Source organism: Electrophorus electricus, chromosome 7 (assembly GCF_013358815.1).
Source record: "Electrophorus electricus isolate fEleEle1 chromosome 7, fEleEle1.pri, whole genome shotgun sequence".
NCBI classification, from domain to species: domain Eukaryota; kingdom Metazoa; phylum Chordata; class Actinopteri; order Gymnotiformes; family Gymnotidae; genus Electrophorus; species Electrophorus electricus.
In genome coordinates, this window is record NC_049541.1 from 22944929 (window position 1) to 22967264 (window position 22336).

Below are 22336 nucleotides of genomic sequence, written 5' to 3' on the forward strand. Positions count from 1 at the left end.
ATAACAAGTTTGATAACTCCATTACATGGGTACCCTGAACTGGCCTATTATCTATTTTATTTTACCAAATTGTTTTGTGCAATATGATCATGATCTCTGACAAGAGGAATGTTACATATATTAGGCACCCAGAAAAACAGCTGTTGTGTTTAAAGCTATTTATCAGTGCATTAAATATTTTTTACTTTTGACTTGGTCTGCCTTTTGCTCCCTCTCCTAATATTCAAACACAGTGTCATTCATGCTGAGGTCGAGACCTGTTCTGCCCGCCCAATAAGTGGTCATAGATCAAGATCTTAATTGTGTTTCAAAGTGTTTGAAATCATTATCATACTGAAAGATTTCTGAAGCAGGTACAAATGCCTAGCAATACGCTTTCCATCAAAGAACATTTAGGCATAACAATTTCCATTTCAAAAAAACCAAAATCTTGTTTTTAATTTATTAAGGTTTGTTTGCATTAATGTTTTATTGTATTTTTATTGTATTTACTATTTTATTGTATTGCATTAATGTTCTATTGTAGTTTATGTGTTTTGTAGTATTGTCATACAAATAAACTGCACATCTATATAGCTTTTTATTTCTTGGGTGCCTAAGAACACACACACACACACACACACACACACACACACACAGACACACACACACACCTCAATTTTAAAAGCAATAAAACAAAGCTGCCGCTGACTGCAAGAATACTCTTATTTTCATACTTTTTTCTTTTTGTCTTGTTCTGGTCAGTTATCTGAAAATGATATTCATAAGCCGCCTTTCTCATTTATTACTGTCAGAGCAGAGGGGAGCGCATGCCGAGGTCATGATCTGGAGATCCAAAGAATGCTACGCCGACAAAGACACAAACCAGCCCTGCTGGCTGCCTCTCGCCCTGCTGCTTCCATCTCCCGGTAGCCAAGGCTCCAGGTCATAACCTTCCCATGACATTTCGCAGTTCCTGAACCCGTTGATTAGTGCAATATTTACATATTCCCCAGCTCAGGGGGCTTTGTCGTATGGCACATGGTTGAAGTGCTGTAAATATGTTGGCCTTTTTCCTGGACCACAGAGCAACACTGCTGTTCCTGTGGCACTCAGTAGCTTGCCGGGATAACGTGTTTAGGTTTTTAGAGCTGAGTAGCGCGTGTGACGTCCAATAAAGCCGCAGGCAGATGCAGCAGAAGTCTGGCAGTTTCTCTCATGCTGACGTGGGTCAGCGCTGGATGAACAGAACTCTTTAAGCCCCACAGCAGGTAATGCCTCAAGCTCACACAATGTAATTACGTGTGAGCAGGAGGAATAAGCAGCTCGGTTATCGAGTGCACCCGGGCTCCTGCTCCGGCTCGCTACGGATTAAGCATGTGAGCACAAGAGGTTGCGGGAATGCCCCCAAGCTGACAGCGGCAGCAGAGAGACATCAGTCTTGCCAATTCGCACAAGGTGTGAGTGACAGAGAGCTGGAGTGTGTCATGCTCGCTCCGCCTGCAGGCCTCCCTGACACTCCTGTCAAGTGTCATGTTGCCAGCAGAGAGCTGTCAATCAAAGCTCACTTCACTCCAGTCTCATGCCAGGAGCACTGCTCTCATGTGCAGATACTGCCACTTCCTCACAGGCCTGTGATCATCTCAGCACCTGCCAGACAGCTCACAACACACACACTTCCACACATCTTTACCCAATTACAACCTGAGCTCAACACAACCCTTCCGAAATGTTTATGAGAGTGTAGCCCCACACAGTTCATTAAATGACAGCTGTACTGTATTATTAGTTATCAGTAAGAGATTTACTGCGCAAGATTCAGACACAAGACTGCACAAGACTGCATATGCGTTTTTCGTCTTTAATGTGGAAATTGAATTTAAAGTCATGTACAATACAAAGTGACAGAGAAAGAGGGGTGTCTCAGGAGAGACAGGTCTTCAGAATATTTCAGCTCACTAAGAACACGCAAGAACATCAGCAAATCGAAACACCTGAAAACACCTGAATTTTGAACAACTGATAAATACAAAAACAACTGGCATTATAAGGATATACAGATGAATATTTAGAATACATTAATCCTTTTTAATATATAAAAGCCAAATTAATTTGTTACAAATTTTTCTGTCATTCACGGTAACAGAAAAGAAAACATTTGCCCTGGCACATGGATTTTTTTTACCTTTGTGGAAAAATCCTGGATTTGAAACTGCATAATATTAACTAATGTATAAGCCTACATCTGAAGAAACAATGAATCAGAAACATGCAGAGAACAGCACACCTAAAAACACACATACCTACAAGCATATACCTGAGGTTCACTTTACACAGAAGGAAAGAAAAACATCACAAGCAAATATTTCTTGATTCCTTTTTTGGGTGACTAAAATAACCTGAGGAAAATCCAGCCAGAGGAAAGAACCCTGAGGCAGCAGCCCCATCTAAGTGCACCGAAGGTGAACAAATCCTTTGGAGTTGGATGTGTGGGTTTGGAAACTGTTCCACATAGAGAGTTCCGCAGAAGGAGGTCCACAGTCTCACTCTCAGTCCTTTTACATATCTTCATTTGCTAAAGAACAATGTTAATCATTTTTTCCTTATTAAGGAATCTCCACATGGTGGTGGGCCACACTGACCCATTCAAGTGTTTTAAACAGTTCATGTGAGCCTATGAAGGCTTACCATAATAAATGCATAAGAGGGAAGAAAAGCTCAGAAGACAAATGGGGTTATTTTCTCTATATATAAAAACAATGTGACAGAACTCTTTTAGGATGGAGTGGTGTATAAGCAGTGGGGCTGGGCAATGATATATTTGCTATTTAAAGTGAAAAAGCCATTTGCCTCACAAGGTCAACTTAAAAACATTATCAAACGCGGAGCATGGCTAATGCACAGTAGAGGAAAATGAATAAATGCACACACGGTTACACTGCTGTTACTATCACCACACCATCCCCCTCCTACTCCATCCCATACAGCCTGGACAACAGACAATTCTACTCATGTCATTACCTGACATTACCCATATAGACAAATACAGAATCACTCTCACTATGACTCCTTCACTCCTTCCATCTGCACCAACCATTCAATTGGGAGCCAGTATGAAGCAGTTCAAGCTTTCCCAACACTTTTCATTCTGCACCAGAAATTTAGTCACTAGCAAGGAGTCACTGCAGTTTTGATAGCACTGTGAAGTTGTTCAGCACAAGAGAAAGAGTACCAGCGCCCTCTGCTGACATCTTAAAGAAATATTTTTCCTTGTATTGCACTGTGGTACATCCCTCTACAGTCTCTACTGTAATTTATGATGCATTGTGGGTAAGACTAAAAAAGGAACCAAACTGTCAAATAAGAATTTAGCTCCTGCACAATGGCTGGCAAGAAACAGTGCTCTGTATGACAAATAGGGGGTGATTTCAGACACAGCTGTTGTCTCAACACACACACATACACACCAAAGCTGCTGTCAACAGAACACAAAAATTATGAATGTTCTTTAGCCTAACAAAATAAAGAGAGAAATCACACGAAAGAATATGCACACTATTACATAAAGAGAAATAATTCTACCAGAACAAAATTGAAATGCTGACTGGTAAAGACCGATTCAGTGTCAGTTTTCTACCCTAAAAACAGTGACCAAAACACTTTATCTCTTTATACAGAACCTTTCTGGGTGGGGGAAGTGTAGGGTGCTGCTGTTGTCATTTCAGGGTGGGGATCTTTCAGATGAGCTACAGAGAGGTCAAAGTGCACACAGTGTACATCCTGCACTTGGATCTTCTGGCTGATGCTTTAAACATGGCTGCGTTTCACCTGCAGAAAACATCCAGAATACAAAGTAATGTGATTAGAGATTTGCCATTATAATGGGCTTTTATAATGGGTCTGAGGTTTTAAAAAAGATTTCTTGTTTTATAATGGGACTGTGTTTTTATAATGACAGTGTGATTTTACTCAAAGAGTTTTGGTTTTATAATTGGTCTGTATGTAATTCTATAAAAGGTCTCAGTCTGTAGTTTTATAATGGTTGTGTGTCTTACAACAGTTTCCTTTTTCTGTATAAAATGTTATTATGGCACCAGAGGCCTGTAAGTTAACTCAGTTCTGTTCTCTCTTACAGGTTGAAGTTGCCACTGGATACTTATATGATAGTCATGATTGCCAAATATGGACATATCAGATAAGCACAACTGTTACTATATTTAGCTGACACTTTTATCCAAAGCAACTTAGAAATATGACTGAGTACAACTTGAGCAATTGAGGGTTAAGGGTCTTGCTCAGGGGCCCAACAGTGGCAGGGCTTGAACCAGCAACCTTCCAATTACAAGTCAACATGTTATCCACTGAGCTACCACTGCCTTGTTACTAAAACTCATATTTAAATAAAACCAATCCTCTTAAACCTGTAGAACCAGGCTTTATTCGTGGAAACTGTAGACCTACTTTTTTATCTAGGTGAAATCAGTGTTTACTTGCACACAGAAACATTCACACACAGACACACACACACACACACACACACATATACACAGGTACCCAACTGGAGTGACCTACTATAGCTTCACACAATAATAATCTTCACAAATAAATAATCAACACACCTGTGCAAAACAAATGAGATTGACATTTAATTGAACCTAATTATCATTTTGATAAATGGAAGATCATAAGGGAATACAAATGGCTCCTCCCCATCCCATCGCTCTCTCCTCCTGAAGAGCAAAATCAAAGTGTGCAGTATCATACATTACCATATATTATACTACAGAATAAATTCAACAACAAAACATAAATAATATAAAGACTACAAGAGAAGAATATGAGACCCAAGGTTCAAAACTTTACAGCCAGTAACCTTAAATTAAGGTTAAGGAATAACTTAAGCCCACAGTATTACTTCATCAGCAGTGAATACACTTCCACTAGTCAGAGTGGTAAGTAGATCTCCTAAACATGCAGGGCTGATTAAGAGGACATTAACAGTAGAAAAGCTTTTCCTGCATGCACACACTGACTGACCTACAGAATTCTGTCATTTATAACCTCATACCTTTTATGTACAATAGCTGTGTTGCTTCACTGGACAGGAGAAAACAAAACCATAACATACATACAATGCACAGACAAACAGGAACAAATGTATACAAACCTGCATAGATGAATAGTGTGAGCTGATATACACATGATTGAGCTGTGCATGTGTAAACAGTGTGGCCAAGGACCAAACACTAATCTGAATCTGATCTGAGGAGCAATCACTAATCTGATCCAAGGACCAATCACTAAACTGATCAGAGGACCAATCACTAATCTGCATTGTTTGTTTTAATTTAAACAGTTTCATTTCATCATTTTGACTGTTATCACAGTCTTTTCACTCATTATTACACCCTGACTGAAAACAGAACATCCTTCTTGTTGTTTGTTACAGCCAGAGTGTACTATGTGAGGAAAAAAAAGATACTCTGTCACTTCCAACTTTCTGTCTGTGAAATGACCTCTCTGATCATTTTATATATAAATATAGTCAAAATCACAGTACAGCTGTTGTCTTTACAGTGAATTTGTAATTTGGTGTGTGTCGTAAATCAGAAAACCAACCCCCCCCCCCATCATTCAAACATGACCAAAAAGCCATTCAGTGTCTGCTCCCATAGCTGTTGAATACTATACTTTTTAGTATTGACAACCTAGTAGTATGTTCATGCTGCAAAAACTATGAAAGTGGACAAAAAAAGGCTTTTTGCTAATGCGTTAACATGGAACAAGGAGGGGCTGGTGTTTTGCTGACAGCATTGACAACTACTTTCAATGGCAAGTAGCTAGTAATAGCAATCCTCTCCACAATCTTGTTACAACACTGATTTCAGCTTGTGGCTTGACGTGAAATGCACTATGAAGTGCTGATTGGCTGCCGTTCAGTGAAACTAATTTCTCATTTGCATAACATTGAGAAAAACCTTTCAACCGTCTCTTCACTTGGTTCACAACACACTTGTTCCCATAATTCTCTTTGAACAATCGCCACCTGTGTCCATAGAAAGGAATGAGAGGCGGAACATGAATCATATGGCTTAGCAGTAATGTGAATGCAAAAAGGGCAAAATGACACACCTCCATTCCCTCAGGACTCCACTCACATTCTCCTCCAACAGATACATTTATACGATAACATATGCATATACAACAATATAGACCCACTGGTTAACAGTCCCAGCTGGTCTAAACATGGTGTGTGTGTGTGTGTGTGTGTGTGTGTGTTCCCTCACACTGCTCAGTTCCCTTAAAGGACTCCCAATCTTACTAGCATTACTCACTCAGACAGTGAGAGGACAGGATAAAATTGGTCAATGCAACGGCAACATGGTGTGCCTAACCGGGACACACTGCCTACCTTTCCTATGTCATCATGGGAAGTTTAAATCTAACTGCTCCCAGTCGAGGGAGTAATTTAATTACATACATATGCTCGCCATCACTCTCTCTCTCTCACACACACACACACACACACACACACACAATATTACCTGTGTGTGATCTCATGTGTATGCAGAGGTGGCTCGATTGCCTGAAATCTTTTCCAAACTCCTGATGTATATACCCTCTCTGTTGGGCTCGATCTCCACCTGCTCATCAGAGAGAGAGTTGAAATCTGGAATCAGTGAAGGATTATTTGTCATGTAGTGGAGGTGTGGCTACGGGTCGTCACAATATATTGCTTCCGACAATTACACCACTCCAACACAATAACTGTGATGTTTAAGTGCTGGAATGGGTGTATGTGTTTGGGCACTGGCACACTGAGAGAGAGGAAAAAGTGGAGCACATCACGGTGGAAAAGAGACCACTGGACTGGGTAACCCATGATATACTAGGTTTATACACTGTTTAGAACATCTACCTTTCATTCTGCACTACCACATATATACCCATCCACACCCACACATTCCTTCTCTCTCTCACCTCTGTGAGGGAGCTGCAGCTTGCCAGAGCTCCAGGAATGGTACAAGGCTGCAGGGTCATGGGAGTTGCATTGCTTCAGGAAACTAAGGATGTCCATGGAAGCATCAGGCATCTTAGGGTCTTGTTTTTGTGAAAGGAGTGCGACATCCACAGTGCCCTCTTGTGGAGCATTGGTGCTTTGAATGTAGCAGGGGTTTTTGGGGAAGCCTGCCTTGCAGGGCTTTATGCTCTCTATGTTAAACCCAGAAGCTTGGACAATGGAACTTTTCTCCAGAACCTTTGCAGAACCCAGTCCAACTTGAACTCCAACAGAGCCTAGTCCAGAGTGAGACTCAGCCTGTGCTCTTGATATACCCCTGTGTTTTTCCTCACTTTCTTGTGTTCTACTCACCCCATTAGGCTCTCCAGGGCTGGCTTGGCCTGCAATCTGACTGCTCATATGCAGACTCCGTTGAGCTGTAGGATTCTGATTAGCAGCAGGTGAGCTGGTTCGTTGTGAACGGGCAACCATAGCAAGGGGAGGACACTCTTTCCCATCCAAAGCAGGCGGGGGCCCTGTGCGTCGCCCTACCAAAAAACCTTCTTTTGTACGTCTGGACATTTTTCTAGGGGCCCAGCAGGGAGTGACAGTGCTGCTGCTGATCCTGTGGGCAATGCTCTGATGCATCCACAGCACCTCCAGCCAGCAGGTGGAGTAACTGCAGTAGCAACACTGGTGGCAGGGCAGGACCCCCTGCACTGCACTTGGAGTAAGAGAAGCTCTCCCTCCATCCAAGCACATGCACAGATCCAGAGCCTGTTCTTGAATCTCAGCTCCGCTCTGGGCTGCCCGCCTGGCCTCTGCTGTCTCCATGTCAGCTGGAGTGTGAGCCGACTGTATTGGAGCTTGGGGGTGTGCGGTGCAAGCCGGCTGTGCAGTGGGGGCTGCAAGGATCTCTGGACATGATGCAGGTCTGTGAAGTAGGTCATTCTTCATCCTGGAAAAACTGGCGGTTGTGTCTCCTATTGTGTGGGGGCTGAGAGAGGGGCAACCATTGCCCAGGACTGCCACAGAGCAGGGATGCATGCAGTGCACATGCAACAGGAAGTCAGAAGATGTGGTAGTGATGTAATCGCACTGGCTGCATGTGCACAGCTTCTCTTCTGTGAAGGAGAAGAGGCAGAGATCAGCACTGCAAAACCAAAACATTTCCAGAAAAGACACCTAGCAAATGAGGAACACCCAATAAATGAATAGAAATGTTCTTTTTAAATTGTTTACTTATTTACTAGTAGCAGCAGCCAGTTACATTCAGCAACTAGAGGGGACAGTGGAAGAGAACTGCTCTTAGTATTAATATACCAATTGCACTGAAATTGTGTGCCACACCAAATTTCTAGAATCCATTTTTAGAGATTCTTAAAGCTAATAGTGAAACAATTCTTACACATTCTTACAGGTATTGTTATCACACTGATCTTAGAGAAGTTGAGCAAGCTATGCTACGACATAATTTATCCAATATATCTCTGCTCTAATGGGAACTCGTACTGAGCAGTGGCCACAAAATGGTGCCACACACTTGGCATCTCCTAATTCTCTTACAGGCAACTGGTGAGTATTTGTATAGAGTGCACCAACAAAACATCCATTTTACATTTTTAACATTTACATTTTAATCAGTACATGCATATGGCCTGAAAGGTTGATGATATGGCCCCTGGACCAGGCCATATGACCATGTCTGAGTGGGAGCAGAGGAAGCAGTGTCTGCTTCTCTACCAGCCTGCACATAAGGTCGGATGCTCACTACTGCCTCAACAAATAAGCTTTCACTTCCCAATCTCCATAAGGAAAGACCCAGTAGGGCAGAACATACCAAAGAGTTTTTTTGTGTTTGGCTTGACAGAGTGTCGAGGCCGTTAAGCAGTCTTTGTTTGGCCTGTGTGAGATTTATTAAGGGCAAATCCAGAATCACAGTCACTAGTGTGGTCCTGGGTCATTGAGCTGGCATGGATAGATCCAGTACACATAGTCAACCAAAAGAGACAAAAAACACTCGATAACAGAATAGGTAAACAGGCTACAGGTGGCATCTGTCCTCCAGCTCACTTGAGCCCCCCCCATTCCCCCACCCCATGCCCTCTTCTCATCTGATCTCCCCATCACTTTGCCAGAATGGTAATGCAATCTTGCCTTGCTTCTTGTGTTCTCCTTGTTAGAACTATGCAGCTATAAATAACTCCACTGACCCACGCTGTCAGGCTCAGAAATGGGCAAGGTCAGAGTGAGGTCACAAGGAGATCTTAGACCATCTACCTAATGAAAGGACGCCTCATGAAACATCTGTGCCACCACTGGTATCATCATCGTCTTCATCATCATCATCATCATCAATCAAGTAAAATGCCTGCTACTAATAAGCCATATTAGGATAAAAAGGCAAATTGGCATTTTATCCAAATGGTCTTCCTTACACCTTCTGCTTTCATGTCAAAAGCTGTTAAGTACTGACTGTCTACAGCATTCTCTCTCTGCTTTAAAATGGCAACAAGAGAGTTTGCTTTAAGGAAATAAAAAGAAGAAAAAAAAAACACTCATTCACACTGAGGGCTGGTTTCCTGAGACAGGAAGTGCTGAAATAGCAATAGAGTGAAATAGCAATGGAGTGTGTCTGTGTGTAGAGATTCTGTGTGAGCCAGCAGTGGGAAATCCAGATACTCACACATGTTAAACCACTTATGACTCACTGTTACAAAGCCTCATAATACCAAATACACTACAACCAGCTCTAATGAACACACAGACCATGTAATTGGTCAAAGTCAGGGAATTTGATCTAAATTGTGAGAATGTTACAGGCTTTGGTGTATTTTATAAAAAACTGACAGAGGGAGCCACCCACCACTGAAGCACCACTAGCGGTCTCTTGTGTGACTGTGCGTATGTGTGAGATATATTGGAGACACCTGGAAAAAACAGACATCTATCAAGTATTTCACAAGCAGGTTGACTTGCTGGTCAAGTGCTGCCAAAATCATGGGCTGTTGGGGAGAAAACACCCCTAATGTTCATTGAGCCACTGAAATACATATTCATCTCTCCGCTCTTAATATCCATAAGTCGGACACCATCAGATAACCCCACCCCAGGGGGAACGAAGATCATTGACCAACATCTCACATGTGGATCTCCACTGTTACAGCCTCTGCCTATTTCCTCCTTTATATGAAAACATCAGTACATTCAGTACCTTAAAGACAGGATTTTAGGTATCTTACAACATATGGGCATAGTGGGAATACAACATTTCCACAAAAGAAGTAAAGGAAAAAGGTCTTATTCTAATGTGTCATGGTTAGTGTTGAGACAATGCAGACAGTCTCCACTGTCAAGGGCAGCCATTTCATTTCCAGAGGGGGGCTGTTTTGATGTCTGTTTTGACATCAAAGTATTCTAAGTTATAAATACACGTCTGGCATTTGTAACAAAACACTTGAAAATTAGTAGAAAATTAATCACTTTGTGATGATTTTAATTACAGCTCTTCTGCCTTAGGAGATAAGGCTGCGCTATACAAATATAGCAATTGATGCACAAAATTCAACCTCAAGGTAATGTAGTGAAAAAAATGCAATTATTTTTTGCAAACAATGATAAAAAATACAATTATAAATGTGTTTTATAATCTACTGAGTGGTAGAAAAAAACAAATGTCTCACATATTCTTAATTTTAAGTTACTTTTGCAAAATAGCCACTTCTTTGCTCCACAGACACTTGTACTGAGGGTTAAAGTGTGTGGGAGTTCAGGTGATGGTAGTCAGTAGACCAAACCACTGTGATGCATCTTACAAATGTTATCTGCCCCCCACCGCCATAATTCCCTACCCTGTTTACGATGTCATCTGACAAAGATGGTAGCCTCCTAAATATTATTAATTCAGAAGGTAGCACAGCATTTGGATGTTCTGTAGGAAATGCAGAAAAAAAAAAAAAAAAAAAAAAAAAGCTTTTTAAAAAATGTATTTTAAATGATGTCCCACTCACCGGTTGCCAACTGCTGCGTGCTCTTAGCTGCTCTGCTATTGGCAGCTCTCTCTCCCAGTCGCTGTGTGCTGCACGTTGAAGTGCTGGATGGACTGGGTGACCCCGAGTCTGCTTCCCCCCCAGAGCTCCTGCTATCCCTGCGGTGAGTTCGGATGTGAACAGACAGGCGTCTACGGTTGCGGAACACCTTTCCACACTCAAAACATTCGCTGGGCTTGATATTAGAGGAGCGCCGGGCAACTCTAGAACATGGCAGGTACTCAGTATCACTCAGGAGCTTAGGAGACTCTGCAGTGCTATTGCCAGACCCGCCCATGCTATTGCGCCGGCCCTGACGTCTCTCTGGCCCTTTTGGAATGAGTAGCCATGGTGCCCCTTGATCCAGCATATCTGCAGAAGTTGAAGCCTCACTGCCACTCACAGACTTTATTAAGTGGCCCCTAGTGGCCAGCTGCCAGGCCTGTACACTGCATACAGGATTCAGCTCTGTGACCCTGTAACCCAGCCTGCTACTCTCATTATCTCCTTTTTCAGTGTTCACTACAGGCTGGAGGAACAGGTACTCCATGAAGCTTCTTTTAGCTGCTGGGGACTGATGATCGTTCTCTGATGGAGTCTGATCACACTGCTTCTGTCCGGCTCTGCTGAGATTGTGCACTTGGATATGGACCTTCAGGCTCTCTCTGCTGTGAAAGATGTGGCCGCACTCTGTACAGAGCTCATAGAGGCAGGTGGAGCCAGGGTCTGTGGTGGTCTCTGGGTCCTGAGACACACCATTGGTGAGCAGCTGGTACTGGGTTGTGGGTCGGCCATGAGCCAATGCCCTGCTCTTGCTGTGAGTCCTCATGTGACTCTTAAGAAACCAGACCTGGCTGAAGCTCCGGCCACACACACTGCAGCTGTGGCAAGGAGTGCAGTGCTTCCTGCGGTGGACTTGGAGGAGAGAGGCCTGGCTGAAGCTCTTACTACACAGCTCACAGGTGAAGATGCTCTCACCCTCATCCTCACCCTCTGCCTCAGCAAGAGAGCCACACTGTTCTGGATCAGTGGTGATGTGCACCTTCTCGATGTGGCTGAGGAGCTGGTCCTCCCTCTGAGCCTCGTGTCCACATAACCGGCAGCGGAGCCACTGCATTACTCTCCTCTTTTCTCTCTTTAGGCTCCGTCCGAATGTCTTCCCATTCATTTCTCCTTTATAGGTTGAGATGGACTTGGTGGGCGTGGCTTCTAGCCCCTCGTTCACACCAAGCTTCGTGTTGCCATTGTCCCCTACCTCTTCTTCCTGCAGACTAGGGCTGATTAGCATGCTCAGTTTGTGGGTGCGAATGTGCACCTTCAGGTTGCCCTTCTGTGAGGCACGGTGGGGGCAGTATGGGCATTTGTAAGGCCGGGATCCTGTGTGCCGTCTCATGTGCTGCGACAGAGAGCTGAGGAAGGAAAAACTCCGCCCACACACTGTGCAGTCATATGCTACTGATCTGTCTGGCTCTGCGTGTAGCAGGCTGGGGGAGTCTGCTGCTCTGAACCTGGGGTTCATGCTGGATCCTGCAGTACTTGGATTCTGCTCCTGCTCATCAATAAGCACACTCGACACTGGAGTCGCGCTTTGAACTCAACCTTCTGAAAGACTCTCTCAACAGGAAGTGCATGGGCTATAATGTAGCACCAGCAGGTCTGACTCCATGTGCAATTTCCTCGCAGTATATTAGCTGGCCACAATTCCCAGAGATCCACAGAGACTAGACATTTTCCCTAAACTACATGATTTATTATACCAGATCATTTTCAGCTTCCAGAGTGAATAAATTAATTCCACTTTGATGCTAAACCTGAGGCAGAGAGATAAGAAGAAAAGGAGAAAAAAAGACAGACACATTAGATACAACAGCCCCAAACAGAAAAACATCTCATCTTCTTCAACACACCCAACAAGTATAAATATACTCCTGTGAATAGATAAAGAACACAGAACAAAGCAAGCTGAGCACTGAGCAGACTGTCCATCCCTAGAAACATTAACAATCAGTAAACAGTTTGGAATCTTATGTGTCTGCCTGTCTCTGGACACCAGTGATACTGTGTCCTCTCCTACACCTCTCCAAGCACAAAGTCAGGAAGAAACATACGCCAGTCATCCATGCTGTGACTAGCCCAGGGTGCCCAGCACACAGCAGGAAGTGACGTGTTTTAGTGACTGTTTTTGCACTTCCTGTCTTTAACTAGAGCTGAGAAAGGCAGCAGATGTCAAATCTGATCCGTTCCACCATTCCTAACTTATCACAAGACTCTAAGAAAGAACTTGATACAGCAGATGGGCAGAAACTGAAATGCATTGAACAGCTTTACCTGTAGATAATGCACTGAGCTGCCAGTTTATTAGGCAAGTCAAATTTATTTATATAGCACTTTTTACAGCACACAAGTCATCACAAAGCAATTTTACAAATCTATGGGTCCAGGTCCCTAATGAGCAAGCTACTAGCAACAGTGGAAAGGAAAAGCTCCCTAGGTGGATTAAGAAAGTGTAACAGGGCTCAAACGCTGGTCAGATAGATGAGAACACCAACACTCTATAGGGTGAGCTGTCACACTTTAATGATGGGAGGCCTGTGTGCAAAACAGTTAGATCTTAGAACAGGTAAAACAAGAAAATAAAAAAATAAATAAAAAAAAAAAAAACCCACACAACAAAGGTGAAGAATTGAACCCCGGCCGCTTTGTTGTGAGGCAAACAAGCTTCCGCTAGACTGCGGCAGCCATTACGCAAGCTGCACGTATATATCTCACTTCAAAGTAATAGAGGTCGAAAAACAGGTGGAAAAAATAAACACCACACTGAGTGTGTAAAAGGGGGAAAACAAAGGATGCCACAGGAAGAACAGCAGCCTTGATGCACTGGGGAAAACCAAACTCTAAGACTTCCAAAACAAAACCAGAAAATAGGGAGGAATTTTAGCTACTAAGGGAAGCCTCAGGAGAGAGACAGACTTGAGAGGGAAAAGGACGTGTAAAAACACAGGCATCCTCAAAGAGTAGTAGAGAAGCGTAGCACAAGGGCTCACAGACCTCAATGCCCAGAATTACCAGCTAGGAGCTTGGCTCAACACTTTAGCAAAGACCCGGCACTGAGTGACTGGCTCACTGGGCTTTTATAGATCTAGCCCAGCTGTTGGGCATCAAGCCTGATTGGTAGCGTGCCTGACTCGAGGCCTCCCCCTGGTGGCTGGAGGGGGCCTCGACCTGGTGCCAACCCTTACAGAAAGAAATCTTTGGAAGACCAAGAGGGAATCCGTCCTCTTTGGGCAGCCCAGCTAATAAACAGGCCACGCTATATTATATTATGCTTAGTCAAATTAGCCACTTCAGTGGGAATCTCAGCTACTCCAGTGGTTGTAGGGTGGGTGAGCTGTATCTGCATCCATTGGAGTATATGATGTGGCTGGATAGATATGGCAGCATCAGTTCATCTACTGTGCCTGTACCTGTAGGCTCCTTTTTAGGTCAGTCCCATATAGTTATGGTTATTCTTTGTTTTTGTAACTATATTAATATCTCATTCTCTGTGTATAATGTTATATATATATTACATTTAAATTCTTTATAGCAGTACAATGCATTTTTTGCATTGCCAGCAATGTGTTGACCTCAGGGTTGAACTGACTGATGGTAATGTCTTGTTCTCTATACAGTTGTACAGTTCCCTTATTCATAAATTACTGTTTAAAAAAAAATAGGCAAGTGTCTAGATAGAGATAATATATATTTAAAAAAATTAGACCCACACATGTACATCAGTTCATACCATATTTATAAATGCTTGCATTAAGAATATTATAACTGCATTTACAGTAGAAATACATATTAAAATCATCCAACTAACAAACAGGGCAGTAACAATTCACACAACTTAGAGGCTACAGGATCGTAAAATGCAGGTACAGCAATAGAACAGAATATAGCATCTGCACAAGTGTACAGAGAAAAAGATGAGTTACCATGAGTCAATTCATTTGCTGTCTATATAGACCTGATCATAAAAGAAAATATAGGTACATAGTAGGTATACCTAATAAACTGGCAACTCAGCATATAAAGAAATATCAGTCACACACATTAGACATACAGTCCACTTAGTAAGCTATTTAAAGATGCACTCTTCTATCTGCTAAAATGAACCAACACATACAGACCTTATGTTCATTAGAAAGTTTGCATTTTTTCAGGGAGATTTTTAAAATAATGAGGCTATAACGAAGTTAACACAATGTATATAATGCATAGGATTCATAGAAATCTGCTTAAAAACACTGAATCTGTGGCTCACACACACACACACACACACAACGCATTTCTATGCAAGTAAGGACTAATCCAGGAGAGGAGAAACAAACTCACTGAAATCCCTGCAGGCCAAAATCTTCTCAAACTGATCAATAAGCCATGCTGTGCTTCCTCACAACTCACTGTGTGAACACAAATCCACCCACCCCCTGCAGCCTTGAATAATGTAACTTATAGACAAAGTAATGCAGTTACAGACAAATGTAAACATGAGGAGAAACATTAGATATTCCTTCAAAATATACATCAAAAGACAAAACCCTCAAAAATGCAACCACTCTACTCCAAACCCCCAGATATTCCATGTTCCACAAAATACAATGAGGGATCACTTTACAAGAGGCACCTGCTCTAACTGTAACGGTGAGCAGTAAGGAGGCGGACGCACGTGCAGAGAAGTGCAAGATTTATTAAGGGCAAAACCAAAGTCAGAGTCTTTAGGGTAGTCAAGGGTCATAGAACCAACATAGAGATTCCAAGAATACATGACAAACCAAAAACACATGAAGGCAAACAGGGGAAGCAAGCTATAACAGAGGCTAAGAAATAGGAGGGCTACGATAAACATACAGACTAGGAGGCACCAAGTACAAACTTACAGGCATACAGATATGGGCTTGCGAAACCATCAAAACATACAAACAAACATCCATCCATCCATCCATCCATCCATCCATCCAAACATTGAACAGCCAAGACACATGGCACAAGACAGGGTTTACATATATGAACTTAACAAGACTAAAAACAAGAAACAGGTGAAAGTAATGAGAGGTGTGGAAAACCAAACTAAGGAATGGAACAAATACAAACAAGGAAAAACAAGGGACAGGGAAACCATGGGACACAGAAACTGGGAGGGACTAACCATGACACTAACACTCTAATTGGTTATCTGTCTAACCCACCACTCTTGGAACCACTACAGTCTAGTCATTACTATATCAAGTTTGCATCCTAATTCATTGCCAAGTTTACCTGTTTTAGGTTCATTCCTCATGTTGAATCTTCTCCATATAGACGCAGCTAGATGCTGGCATTGGGGTGATGCAAGTTTGCTTTCTCCCTATGTGTAACCACACACAAAGCTCTACTCTGTCAGACAGTGTAAGCTCAGTGTAAGCTCATCAGTCCCCCAGCAGAGTGCTGAGGAGGACACAGAACTCAAAGCACTACTGACACAACTGCTGCAATATCACTGCTTGAGAAAGACACTTAATAGCACCAGCAATCCACTTTGCTTCTGAACCCATGTACTAGCCCACAGTGCAGGATGAACAGAGTGAGAATGAGAAAGGCAAGGGGGGTGTGGGTCTGATGGATGACCAAACCCTGATCCAACAGCATCAACTGTGGAATTCAATTCAGTTGCAGCTCAATATGCTGTTTCAGTAAGCAAAGGTATTTATTCTGAGTGAAATGCCCATTATGCCTAGCTAATGTGAACCAACTAAAAGACACAAAGCCTGCTTTTTCTTTGGTTATGACACTAGTGCCTTACATTTATTTTTTAATTTTTTTTATTTTTATTTTTTGATCCAAGATACACATGTAAAACATGTAATATGGTCCATGAAAATCACTTTACATAAGTGAGTCCAAATGTTTTTTTCCACAGAATAAAAAAACAGGTACTCTGAAAACAAAGTATTTTTACAATACAAGTTTGGCCTTAGCTCCTGTGGTCCACCATCTCCCACAACATCTGGGTGCAATGTGGGAGTATGGAGTTTAGCGTTTCTGAGTTTGTCTCTGTCTCACTCTCTCTGAGGCACCAAGCAGAGATGGAATGAAGCAAGACCAGGTGCTTTCACTCCTCCAATAGTAACACCTTACACACAAACACACATACACACTCCCTCTGCGTGCAGGCTATGGACCACAGAAAAAATAATAGTGTAACTGAGAGAACATTCTGAGAGAACATTCAGATCGTGATCTGAGCTTTAATTCATTATGTATATTTATATTTATTTATTTTGTCTTTTCTCCCTTACATAAGTAGTGTTCTGTAGATAACCCTTTTTTAATTTTAACTATTTAATTAGTTGTGTAATCAAACTGACTGAAGAGATCAGTGTATTTTTACTTGCACACATCATCAGCACCTGGAGTTCTGGGGTTATTATACATCACTTTGTGAAATTATGCAATGCCAATTCTTCATACTTCATAAATGTTAGTCTAATAAGCAAGACGAATGACTTGCCGAAGGAAATTCTATTATAATGAATTTTCTTTAGCATACCACTGAGGAGACCCACAGTACAGCACTGCATCAGCCAAGCTTGGAAAGTAAGTGGCAGCTAACAATCTGATTCCCCCTTATAGCTGATGAATAGCTATAGCTTGCAGACACTTTCAGTCTGTTTCTCTGAGCTATTTCTGACATCAAACAGTATATGACCCACCTCCACTTCCCCTGGATCTGCCACCACCCCAGCCTGAGCCTCAGCAGTTAATCAGCCCTGCTGCTATACATGCACCAGCAAACGACTCAGACGTGCAGTCCGTGCATTCACTGAAGGAGTTCAGAGAAACTGAGCAGTTGCAGTCAGCAGTGATCACTCAGAAATAATCCAACAGCTCCAGTTGAATGGGCAGATGCCAAAAAAAAAAACAAGCAAATCACACACGCACAGTATTTTCTAAAATATTAGGTAAAAAATTATTATTAAAGTATTATGCTTCCTCAGAGTTTGTTAATCCACAAATGGATTTTGGCAGCTTCCTTGTTAGCTCAGATAAACAAGTAGAATCTTTTTCAACAATTTTTGTCTTAACTTCTTTGATAAAGCCTTCTAAATCCTCCTCACGCATATTTGATCCAGTCCCAATTTATTTACTCAAAGAACTACTGCCCATTAGTATAAAACCTATGCTTAGTATAACTCTTCTCTTGGCTTGGGTTATATTCCCAATCATTAAAACTTATTAGTAGTTATTAAACCACTAATTAAAAAACCTAGCCTTAATCCCCATTTCCAATTACAGGCCAATTTTGAACCCACCCTTTATTGGCAAAATATTAGAAAAAGCAGTCTCGTAGCAATGATGTGCCTATTTGCAGACAAATTATATCCAATAAATTTTTTAGTCTGGATTTTGACCATATTACAGCATTGAAACTGTGCTAGCAAATGTAGTTAATGATCTTTTAATATTCTGACTAAAGATACATCTATTCTTATACATTTAGATCTTAGTTCCGTGTTTCATATGATACACTACAATATCTTAAAGGATAGGCTGGAAACACACATTGGCATTACAGGACAAGCACTCTCGTGGTTTAGGTCTTATTTGACAAATCGCTATTGTAACGATGAACGATTTAGAGGCAGACGCATGTGCAGAAAAGAGCAAGATTTATTATGGGCAAATTCAGAGTCGTAGTTGTTTGAACAGTCCAGGGTCATAGAACCAATATGTAAAGCATGGGATTACATTATTAAACTAAACTAAGGTGGCCAATCATGACAGCTATCACTCTGTCCTTGGGCATAATGAATGCTTGGAGCTTCTAAAAGTACAATACGGTGTCCCGCAAGGGTCAAGACAGGGCCCCTTATTATTCTCAATATATATGCTACCATTAGGGAACAATTATTGGTCAGCAGAATTAGCCTCCATTGATATATGGACGATACTCCGTTCTATATGTCTCCTAATTATGATGATGCCCATACACTTAACAATGAAGACTGCATAGAGGAAATAGAAAACTGGATGGTAACTAACTAGGGTGCAGCTCCTTGGACCCAAAGCTACTAAATCTAGATGGCTTTTCAGTAACACCCAAAACTGCTGTAAAAAACTTAGGCATTATTATTACATTCTGATCTCTCATTTAACACTCACATATGTAATGTTATTAAGTGCCTTTTTATATAATACTGCTAAACTGAGACATATTTTCCTTATCAAATGCAGAGAAATTGATCCATGCTTTAATTTCATCAACAATGGATTATTGTAATAGTCTTCTAATTGGATGCTCTGAAAAGTCAGTAAATAAACTCCAACTTGAAGCAAAATGCAGCAGAAAGTTTGACCACATTAGTCTTGTTCTTTCAGCTCTGCACTGGCTCCTAGTTAAATTTCCAATTGACTTTAAAATACCATTGACATATAAAGCGCTAAATGGCCTCAGTTTTTGAGTGAACCCATTACCTACTGTAACATACTTCACCTACTGCATTCTCAAAATGCAGGGTTTTTCTCAGTAAGATTGTAGCAGGAAGAGCTTTGTCATATATAGCCCCTCAGTTAAGGAACAACCTTCCAGCTTTAATTTGGGACTCAGACACACTCTCAATTTTTAAATGCAAACTAAAGATGTACTTATTTACTCAAGCTTTTGGGTAACATCCTGTATATAAAGGTGCAGAGCCTGGGGTGCAGTCGTAGAGTTTTATGGTAATCTGAGATAAGGACGCTGTCCTCCAGTCACATCTTGCATTCACTCGGATTTGAGGCAATGATGGGCGTGGAATGCAAGGTCTCAGAGAGCTCTCAAAACCGTGATCACACTTTGGCCCTTCCTTTTTACTTACGCTGCTACAGATACACCTACTAGAGCAGCATAAAGAGCACCGGCACATCGACTGAATATGGACAGTTCATGTGCTGTTCGTCTTTACAGATCTAATGGCATCTTTCTGTTTTATTTGGTTATTAATGTGGAAATGACACCATATCTATCCAGCCACCTCATCTACTCTAATGGATGCAGATACAGCTCACTCACCCTACACCCACCAGAGTAACCAACTGTCCCACATCTATACTGAAGTGGCTACTTGGACTAAACATAATGTAATAAAGAATAGACTGTTTATTAGGTGGGCTGCCCAAGGAAGATGGATTCACTCGAGTCTTGATCTTCCCAAGATTTCGTCCTTAATCTACCCAGGGAGTTTTTCCTTGCCACTGTCACCTCTGGCTCGCTCATTTTGGACCCATATATTTGTAAAATCTGCCAATTTGTGTGTAAAAAGCACTATATAAATTTGACTTGACTGACTTCACACACACACACACACACACACACACACACACGCACACGCACACAAACAATAACCATACATACACAAATTATCCATATACAAAGAACGTTCCTGCCAGCTGAAGCCTTCCTACTTCCTACAACCTGTAGGTAGAAGGCTTTCTTTAAACAGGACATTTTAAACCAAAGGCCTAAAACGATAGTGTGTTTTTGCATGATTTGCTGGTGTTGCTTAGACAACAAAGCTTGAACATTAAGCCATTATATCTAATGAAACCTCACTTTGTTAAGTTACAGTGATACATGCTCAGATTCACCTTAATATTTCAAACAAGACAAGCTGGCACTGAGCATACAGGGTCCTTTCTTGTGATTAAATTTGAATTTTGCTCCTAAACAAACAACACCTGCTCTTAGCTATGCACATGCACCCTCCTCCCCCAAAACAAACACTGCCCCCTTCTGTTGCACAGCCTTGTTGAGCTGAGTAGGGGGTCATTTTTGGGAAGTGCTGTGTGCTGGCTGCACAGGTGTGGAACTCTCTGCAAGAGTGAGAATGAGATTTGCTAAAACAGAACTTGAAATTGGTCAAGACGTTCACAGCACACATACACATGCACACACACACACACACACACACACAGTGTAATTAGTGTTAAGGTGTTAGGGTAATTTTAGTGTGATCATTTGCATATTGCAACCTTGTGTGTAATCACAGAAGCATAGATCTTCTATTGCAAAGACCAAAATTTGAATATTTGAATAAAAATAAAATGATAAATTGTTCGACACTGACTCAAACTGATAGAAAATAAGTATGACCAGAAGATGACTGGCAGTTCAGACAACTCCCACAAGCCCCCTACTGCCTCCACAGCAAAGGAGGGTCCTGCATACACACCTACAGCACAAATATGTGTACATGCCACAGCCGCCATATAAAAATCAGCAACAAACCACAAGTTAGGTTGCTTAGACCGTCAGCACATCCCACAGTTACTTGCAGTAATTTACACATAATAGACTATCATCAGCAGATAACGTCATCAAACCCAAACAACTGTTAAACTCAACGCTCAAACTCAATACAGTGTGTAGGTTGAACAGCTCAGCACAGGAAAGAGAGAGGGAGAAAAAATAGTATGTTGTGTCTGTATGTTTGTGACATGTGAGCAAGACAGTGTCTCTCCTCCAGTCTGCCCTCCCCAAACACAACAGCACAGACACTCCCAGACTCTCCGCAGTAATTACTGTCTTACTGCCATATGTCATTAGCAACAAGTAAACCTGAGCTGTAACTGACAACATGTGAGCCAAGACACTGAACATTGACCTTTCCACGGTCTAAGTCCCAAAGAATAGCTGTATAGATGATCAAAACTATATCTGCCTGTTTTTAACACATTCAAAAATGGTTTTGTACGAGTCCAGTCTGGCTAGGGATTCACTTGAATTGTTGCATTGTTCCTTTCAGCAATTTGCATTGTTGACTTATTTTACCTAGTTTGCATGACCAAACACTGTTTGATAAATAACCACAAAGTGCTACAAGTTAAAATCTATCAGTGGTTTAAACTGTAAAGACTAATAGAGTTTGAATTTGAGAAAGATGAGTGCTAATGTAAGAGATAGAAGACATTCAAATTTCATTTCCTGTGAGTGTCTTATGGAGACCTCTATAAGACCGCTATAACTTAAGAGAGAAGATGGGTACTGGGAAAGACAGCTTATTCATACATAATGTAACTGTATTACTCAGTAAAACATATATACCATTTCATGAGAAATTATGAGATTTTCGATCTTTTTCATGGAATGCTTAGAAATCACATGCTGTGGAACTAGATGTAATGTGACTGCACTGAGGGACCAAACAAAGTAAACAGTGCTGAAGCCTCTCCACAGCTGGATATGAGCAGGGCTGTGGAATGCGCATACTAACAGTGTTCAAAAACCACTTGAGAGCCACAAAAGGCAGCCTTGTGCTAATGTTCAGAA

General features: G+C 41.7%; 1 protein-coding gene across 3 annotated transcripts in view; it reads right to left on the minus strand.

The window, feature by feature from the left end:
• Positions 1-1826: 1826 nt before the first annotated feature.
• LOC113580629 (zinc finger protein 516) overlaps positions 1827-22336 on the minus strand; it is a 21573-nt gene continuing 1063 nt past the window's right edge. Inside the window, exons 2-5 of one of the 3 annotated variants that reach the window (XM_035528603.1) lie at positions 10990-12818; positions 7352-8103; positions 6525-6623; positions 1827-3807 (exon numbers count right to left, since the gene is read on the minus strand). In XM_035528603.1, the coding sequence (XP_035384496.1) occupies positions 6537-6623; positions 7352-8103; positions 10990-12526 (2376 nt within the window). In that variant the 5' untranslated portion in view covers positions 12527-12818 and the 3' untranslated portion in view covers positions 1827-3807; positions 6525-6536. Of the gene's footprint in view, positions 3808-6524; positions 6650-6960; positions 8104-10989; positions 12819-22336 lie in introns of all 3 variants that reach the window. The other 2 variants (XM_027015314.2, XM_027015315.2) reach the window with 2 other exon arrangements.